At 33.0% G+C, this 8,580-nt stretch overlaps 1 protein-coding gene across 2 annotated transcripts; it reads left to right on the top strand.

Moving 5' to 3' along the window:
• The first annotated feature begins 2,084 nt into the window (after nt 1-2,084).
• Nucleotides 2,085-8,130, top strand: LOC6640266 (beta-galactoside alpha-2,6-sialyltransferase 1). Of its 2 annotated transcripts, none has more exons than XM_023174754.2 (7): nt 2,085-2,174; nt 4,374-4,781; nt 4,883-5,428; nt 5,601-5,698; nt 5,784-6,063; nt 7,623-7,720; nt 7,851-8,130. In XM_023174754.2, the coding sequence occupies exons 2-7, from the start codon at nt 4,595-4,597 to the stop codon at nt 8,013-8,015; spliced, it is 1,374 nt and encodes a 457-aa protein (XP_023030522.1). In that variant the 5' UTR covers nt 2,085-2,174; nt 4,374-4,594; the 3' UTR covers nt 8,016-8,130. The 2 variants fall into 2 exon arrangements, with proteins under 2 accessions (XP_023030522.1, XP_023030521.1); XM_023174753.2 differs by having other exon boundaries at nt 2,085-2,198.
• Nucleotides 8,131-8,580: the final 450 nt, after the last annotated feature.

Here is an 8,580-nt window from a genome sequence, read left to right as displayed (position 1 = left end):
GATGGATCTGAAATCGATTAAGGGTTTTTGCACTCGAACATCTACACTTACAAGGGAAACTTCAGGTATGCAAATCACCGATTTTGATGAATTTTGGATATGTTTTAGAAAACCCCGTCATTTGAAACTGTGTGAAATATTTTTCAATTTTCCTAATAAATCGTTTTTAAAGCTGAAGTAACCCTCAATTTTCAATTAAATTTCTTAAACCTCAATCTTAAATGAGACAGTATATTATTATTAAAGTGTAGAATATAGTTGTAAACTATCACCTAACTATATTTTACAAGCACTGGCAACTAAGGCCTTCGGTTTAAGACAATATATATATTTTTAAAATCTAGTGAAACGTGAGAATAACGAGCAAAGGGGATTCACAAAATTTTTTCTTAGAAAAGAAATAAATATCTTAAATATTAGAAAAGATTATGAGTTTTTTTTTAAGAATTTGTTATTTTAAGTTTGTTGCTAGAGCAAAGTTTGTTGCATCAAGGTTCTAATGTATATACTTACATTTGCAAAAGATCTTCTTAATTTAAATTTATAGTTATTGATTAGGCTTACTTATTTTAATTCACATCTTCAAAAAAGGGATTCTTAATTGATCAAACAAATCGAATTCTCAAAGTACTTCTGCACTTTCTATGAAAAAAGGATAAAGACCTCTTACCATGTAGTTCAGTTGGCTTATTGGCTAATCCATTTAACATTTTTTAGACTGAAAACAAAATAAGGCCTACAAGTGAACGGGAGAAAACAGCACGCACTACAAATAAATATGAGTTTATTTCAATCGATTTTTCTAGTGCTTATTGTTATACTTAAATTTTTGTTGAGTGGCCCATTTCATTTTGACTTTATTCCGTTTTTAGTGATTTTTTCGGTTAGTTTACAAAAATTGTTCAAATTTCAAATTAAAAACCCAATAATGTTCAGTAATTTTATCAAAAGGTTTTATTTTATTCGTTTTTCTTTAGCTTAGTGTACACATATTGCACTTTAATACCTTTTCATTTCCATAACTCTTGGTTTTTTTTTCAGTTGACAAATATCAAGGACATTAACCAAAAGTATGTTAGGGAAAAATTTAAGTTTTATTCGACCATCTTAACCTAAAGTTAGCAGTGCTTTATTATACTTATTTTTGGTCAGTCTTTTTAAGATTCGAAACAAATTTCAAATGGTATTGAATAGGTTTTCTTGAAATAGTTTTGAGTGTAAGTTAGAATCAAAGGTAAGTTTGGCTGGGTAAGTTATAACAATCAAGATTCTTCGAAAACCAAATCAACGTAGTCTATATTGTAAGTAGATTTTCTGCACTTAACTTTTTCAGAGGTTCTAGCATCAAAAATCAGCTTCTCAACTCCCCAAAATCAAATCAGTGTAAATATTAAGAAATATACTTTATAGTATAGTCAATTGTTATGCCTTGAAAACTTATTGACCAAAATTTCTGTTATAAACAAAGTAAAACATTCAATACACATTTTAAACTCTAGGATTATAGAGCTATACCATGTCTTTCCCACGTGACAATAGAAATTCCGACATGTACATAGGTACATTTTGCATCACCATCCAAAGTCAAGGCATACTCAATACTTGGCTCAAAATGCTTTGCTTTAAGATTTTAAAGATGTGGAGGCTCCCCATGCCGAGCCACGCAATGAACGCACAACCTAACCTAAGCTAAACTGAGGTACCCCATGCCGGTGAAGGCGCTTAAGTTGCCTCAACTTGGTGTTTTTACATGCATAAACACATACACATTTATATTTTTTCGCATTTATTTTTGTTGTTGGTTGGTTTTTTTTTTTGCTCGCTTTCACTTTTCACGCAACAAACAGTCTAATTAAGCTTGGCCAAAACAAAAAACACATAAAAAATGAGGAAAGGAAAAAGAGGTAGTTTGAAACGACTACGCAACGAGAGACGCCGCCGTCATCATCGTTGAGGTGACGAAGGCAAATCGTTGGGTTAAAGCCGAAGCTTACCATATCCTGGCATGGCCTGGCCTGGCCAGGGGACTAGGAATTGTGCCGCTGCTGCTGCTCAGATTTAGATACGTTTCGACTGGCGAAAGGGAAAGTTCGTGCAAAAGTTTTGTGGTTGCGGATGCGGATGCGGTTCATTTTCGGACGCGGATGGTGAAAATGCGCCAATGAGTCGTGCGTGTGCGTATATATATATACAAATAGGTGTGTGTGTGTGTGTGTTAGCCAAATATTTGCAAAAACCTTAACGAGCTGCAGGCGGACAATCACGACCACGAGAACGACAACGACAACGGTCAACTTGTTCATGATGTTTTTGTGTATTTTAGCGGTTGTTACTTCTCCTCATGCAAAGCATACTTTTTGGCGCAAAAAATGGAAATGGAAAACTCCTTCCTCTCCCCTTCCCTCACCTCACCCAGACTAATTGCAAATCTGCCGCTAATCTATAGCTAGAAAGGCAGCATATTCTGTAATTTAATAACAATTTCAGCTGTCTTTCACTTCTTGACACTTAACATGGGGTTTCCATTTAAACTTGCGTCTGAATTTTATGTGCGAAACGTTTACCAAAGGTCAATTTTTAGTTTGATTGAATATAATGAAAAAACATTTACCATAAATAATAAAAAAAGACCAATTTTGTTTGAACTGAAGCAAAGTCTGTTCATGGTAAATGCCTTAAAATTGTTTTTTGATTGGTTATTTTTAGTTGCAAAGAATATTGAAAGTGGTTTAATTCTGATGGAAAGCTTTCCAATTGCTAGTCAAAATGTTAAAAATTAATTTCCACCATGGGAAATAGTTGTGAAAAATCATGTTTTTAATTGGCTTGGTTTATAATTACATCAAATAGTTCACAATGTTAGTTTAGTTTTAATTTTTTTTTTGTTTAATTGATAGGTAATTCAAAAAATGTCTTGGTGTTGACAGTTTGGACAATAAAAATAACAACTTTTCTCTAGAGTTTTGTTTTTTTTATTAATTATGTCAAAAATTACTAATCATTTTATTTAGTTCTATATATATTGAAATTATATTTTCTTTCAGATGAAGTACTACTGAAAGGTAGTTCTATCTGGGATAATGGAAACGATTGTGGATTATTGAATAATTTTTCAATATATTCGAATTAGTCGCAAACTAATTTTTCATTCGTAAATGAGCAATTGTTGCAATCTATTATAATTACAGACTCAAAGAATGTTTTGAATGAGGTTGTCCCTTTTTTCAAATGGAAAAGAAAAGTAAGAAATGTGGCAAATTTTAGAGTTTAAACTGTCGTGTTTGATCGATTTTTGGGGCATTATTATATGTATTTGCATTCTGTCCTTTTCTTATCACAAAAATATACATATTTTGTAGTTTTTCTACCTAAATGGCAAATAGCTCAATGAACTTAGTAGCCTGGGCGGCATTTTTGGTAAGTCCGTTCGTGGATGTACTTCATATTCTACAGTTAGTTTCTTTGTTGAGTTAGTTAAAGAGCCATCGGTATGAATTTAGACAGATGAACCCTAGGAAAAACATTATTAAATTTTAATTCTTATGTTAAAAATGTTGATTTAGAAGACTTACAGTTAGGAGATTGATTTATGTTAAAGTTTAATTCAAAGTTTAATTTAAAGTTTAAGGCTTTCTTAAAAGGGCTTTACTATTGTGGTACGTCTGTACTTTTCAATTGTCGCACAAGAACAGATTTATTGAGTTTTCTTATTGATAGCTTATTCTAGATGGTTACATATATGTGTGTGGATCTTAAAAATGTAGATAACTGAGATAACTTTGGTAGTGTGAAGATCCACTGTGAGACTTATGTTAATATGACTAGATGATGCCTAAACTATGTACACCGCTATACAGATATCTACATATATATCGTCGTATGAATGTTCGCTAAAAGCAAAATGGTAATGCCCAATACAGTGGTGGTCACAAACTTAAGACTTTTTTTGAATTCTGATTTTCTCGTCTCCCAAGTAACTCAATGAAGATATTTTTTCAGCAATTTGTTGGCTATCATATTCATATTATGAACTGTAAATATTGCCAACTGAGCTTTTGCCGTTTTTTCTTCAAAAAATTCACCTTTCCGGCCTGCCAAATACTTAAGACGTATTTGCATTATACATAATTTCATATTTATTTGAATTTGATTATATTTCGGCTATTATACAAGATGATAACCCTGATAGCTGGACTTTAAACCATTGAGCAGTGGAGAGTAGAGGATTAATCCTTTGACCTTAACCCGAATCTATTTGCATTTTTGTGAAATTTTGTACGAATATGTCATGTTTTCGTGTTGTATTATTGTTTCAGCTGTAATAAATAAATATTATTTTTGGTTGCTAATATTTGCTTTTCATCTACTTTCAGCTGTGATTCAATTTGATGTGAACGCTATTAAATGAACTCTAGAGTAAAATCAACTTTAATCAACTTGACGTTTTTTTTTTTTCAATTTTCGTGGAAAAACAGTTGCCAAACCTGAGGTGGCTGCCCTCTTCGGTCCCACGTGACTAAAATAAATTGTATATTCGGAGTGTGTGTGTGTGTAAGTGTGGTGTGTGTGTTGGCCAGAAAGTAATGACTTTAAAATGTGGCAAGTGAAACGCGCATTGCCACTAGCACATGGCCAGGCGTTAATCAGTCTCTACGTTCTGCTCATTGCAAGCGGATTAATAATTCAATCGGTGGGGGCGGGTCAAGAAATTGCTTCAAAAGCTCAGCAGAGACACGAACCACACAATGGCGAGGTGAATACATCAAACGGCGATAATAATGGTAAGGGAGTGGGTGGGGGGAGGGGGTTGCCTTTAGGGCAGCAGAGTAATTTGAAATAATTAAATATGACTCATCTCTCGTTTTATCTGCTTGCCTTGCAGTTACTTTCAACCTAAGGCGATTGCCACGAAGTGTGTTTCATGTACGTTGGAATCCCAATGAAAAATTCATTGTCGAGAGTCATGAGAATCCGGCAATTAACTCCTCTAAATTGGCCCCACATCCGAGATTAAAAGTTTCCAAGAATACCAAACTAACACTGAGTCCCAAATTGTATTTGTGCCATGATAAATATTCGGATCTCTGTTCTAATAAGACGCAACAATTTCGTCAACGAATCGTGCAAACATTCCAGAAAGCAATGAGAGAGACTCAGCATAATGAGACAATCGATCAGAATCATTACAATGTGGACTATAAGCCAGTTTTTGGAGATAGTTTCGAGGAGCAATACTATCCCTCCACATGCCTGGTAATGGAGGCGGGAGTTCGTGTCCTTCGTCGCAAGGATCCACCGTTCAATAAACTGGCATTTGGCAAACTATTTCCCAGGCAGCGACTCTTTCGAAATATCAAGAATATTAAAACCTGTGCCATTGTGTCTAGTGCTGGTTCTCTGGCTGGCTCCAAGCTGGGTCGGTTTATAGGTAAGAGAACGAACAGAGGGGGCAAGGCGAGAAATTGCATGCGTTGCATTTGCAATTAAGTTGAGAACGGAAGAAAATTGATTAACTATAATCGATTCTATATATCATCTCTCTCTCTCTCTCTCTCTCTCTCTCCCTCTCTGTCTCTCTGTATACTCCAATTTCGTTTCAGACACGCATGACATTGTGATGAGATTCAATCATGCCCCCACACAAGGACACGAGGTGGATGTTGGCAGCAAAACCACAATTCGTGTGGTGAATAGTCAAGTGGGTAGTCGATCTAGTTCCGTACTGTATAGAAAATTTTAAATTTCCCATACCTCACTCCTTCCCTCTCCCATCAACTGTTAAGGTGGTCACCAAGCCGGAATTTGATTTTCCCCATGCTCCCATTTTCCGTAATGTCACCATTGCTGCCTGGGATCCAGGCAAATATAATGGAACTCTCGAGGACTGGCTTACCACAGCGGACTATGATCTATTTACCAACTATGAGATATATAGAAGACGCTATCCCAAGTCTAGAGCCTTTCTAATTGATCCACATTCGGTGTGGCGTCTGTGGCAAAGTCTGCAAATGTTTGCCGGCAATCGACCCATCAAACGTAATCCACCCAGCTCCGGTTTTATAGGTAAGACATTAATAAATTGAATTGTATGAATTTATATGAGTTAATTAAGCCTTCAATTACTTTTTATATATTTTGCACTTAATTGCAAAATAAGTCCATTGAAATGTCCAAATTACTTCAGTTGTTTTTAGTTTGTTAAACTATTTTAGAATTGGGACCAATATAAACTCTTTTTATTAGAGAGTTGATCTTCAATAATGGTTTTTGTTTTACTACTAGAAAAATAACAAATTAACGTCTTTCTAAAACTTGGCTTCAAATTAAGGTCAGTTTTAGAGATGCGTTTCCACGGATTCTAGATCTGCAAATATAATACTTAGACTTATGTATATTTAAAATAAAATGTAATTCCATAAAAAAATTTAAATCCATTTTAAAAGAGTTTCGTTGGCTTTTGAAACAATCTTTAATTTCCCCTAAATTCCTAAAAAATTTTGGGATTTTTTTAGTACAATTATAGAAGTTTTCTTTTTATATTCATTTTACAAAAATATAGTTTATTTTTTATTGTATTAGTTTGGTAAGTTATTTGTATCAGCTTCGGTCAAAAATTACTCCACAAAACTAACTTTCCACTGAAAAGATCATACAGTTATTAAAATATATTAGAAATGCGTTAAATATATCGGAAAATATTAAAAATGTTCTTTTTTAATTCAATTTCTTTTGGAAAATAAATGAATTAAAGTAAAACAAATCAAAAACGAAAGTATTCTGCAGAATTTTGGTAAAAATTATTGTATAATTTTTTATTAGGACAAATTTTAGTATAAGTAAATTTAATTTTGAAAATAGACGTGAAAAAAATACATTCAGTAAAAAGTTATTTATTTATAATTATTCAAACTAAAGGTAATATAACTTACTGAACTCAACTCAACGCTAAAAGAAACTCATTATTGTGTATATTCATTTATCTGTAAAAAAACAACAAAAAAATCGTTTAAAAACTATAAGACTTGAAAATACACTTTTCGTAAACTCGAACAACGGCCGAAACATGTGTTAAAGGTTCATATTTATCCTTTAACGAAATAAGTAAAGCTTATAAAAATTAAAGAGGTCAAAATTAATCATATAAACTCAAATTTTTAAATAAATGTTTAACATAAATTGTTATTTACCGGAAAGCATTTGCATCTCTTCAATACTTCAAATTAAAAACTCAAGAGTAATAAATTCAATTATAAGAAAAACAAATTCTGTGCACTCTTATCGCTTTACGAAAATTTATTTATTTGTCCTACATTCAACTAAATACTATAAAAATTAAATGGAAATAAGAAAATAGAATTAAATACTGGTTGCACTCAATTTACTTAAAATTTTCTAAAGAAACTTGCTGTCCTTTTATCTAAGAGTCATGCAACATGTTGCCAGCTCCTTTTGTAGTTTAGCAACATTTTGTTTAGCTTGCCACAATGTTGCTGATATTTATTGTTTTGCAATGATTTGAATAAGATTTTTACATTTTGATAATACAAGAATACTGAAGAGAAAAGCAATTTTCATTGATTTCCCATTTGCCATTTGGCCTTCTTTTCAATTACATTTCACAGGACTGGCCCTACTTTTGCCCCATTGTCCTCAGGTGGATTTTATTGAGTATGTACCATCTACTCGTCTCAATGGACGTTGTCATTACTACAGCAAGGAGGTTGGTTTTGTTTTTCAACCCATTTTAAAATAAACGAAATTTTGTTGGCATTATATACATACATATATCTTTTGCACAACTCGTCCCACTTACCCTTTCATTTGTGTTCACTTTTTCTCCCATGTGGCAGATGAATTCGGCTTGTACGTTTGGCTCTTGGCATCCATTGGCCGCTGAGAAATTGATGGCATTGGATATGAATATGGCCGATGATATGTCCGTATTTCAATTTGGCATATTGCGTATACGACAACCAGATAAATTGCTATGCGGTTTCAATTTCTTTGGCTACTAAGAGAACAGAATGAATCGAACTGAGGCGGACAATCCCAGTGCATTTAATCAAGCGGTTTTCACAATAAGCAATAATAATAATAAATAAATACTTACATACATACAACAAGTAAAAATTGCACAAATAATAAAATAAATAAATATTTGCCTATATAGTTGAGTGACTATATACATATGTATACCTATATATATTTTAATATGTTTTGGCGGAAGTTCCTTGAAACACACCCACACAAGCGATTCAACTCAAACTGAACGCAACTCAAGTCAAATCAAGTGAAGTGTCTTTCGATTGTTAAACTGAAATTATGACTGGCTGCTGGTGCCTCATAACTGTTTTAATACCCGTTAAAAGGAGGGAATATGTGAAGGGTATATAAGGATCCATAAGAATTATCCTTATATTCTTATTGAGTCTTAGAAAGTTGACCACTTGAAGAACTAGAGTATTAAAATCTGTGAAATGTTTCTACGAATGGGCAGATATTATTTAATCTAATACAACTTAAGTTATATAAATCTGGCGAAAAGATTTCAATTATTTCCTAAATATTTAGTTAATTCAA

Source organism: Drosophila willistoni (genome assembly GCF_018902025.1).
Source record: "Drosophila willistoni isolate 14030-0811.24 chromosome 2L unlocalized genomic scaffold, UCI_dwil_1.1 Seg196, whole genome shotgun sequence".
Classification (NCBI taxonomy): Eukaryota; Metazoa; Arthropoda; class Insecta; order Diptera; family Drosophilidae; genus Drosophila; species Drosophila willistoni.
The sequence above is the reverse complement of the archived record's forward strand: the minus strand, read 5'-3'. Positions and strand labels throughout refer to the sequence as shown.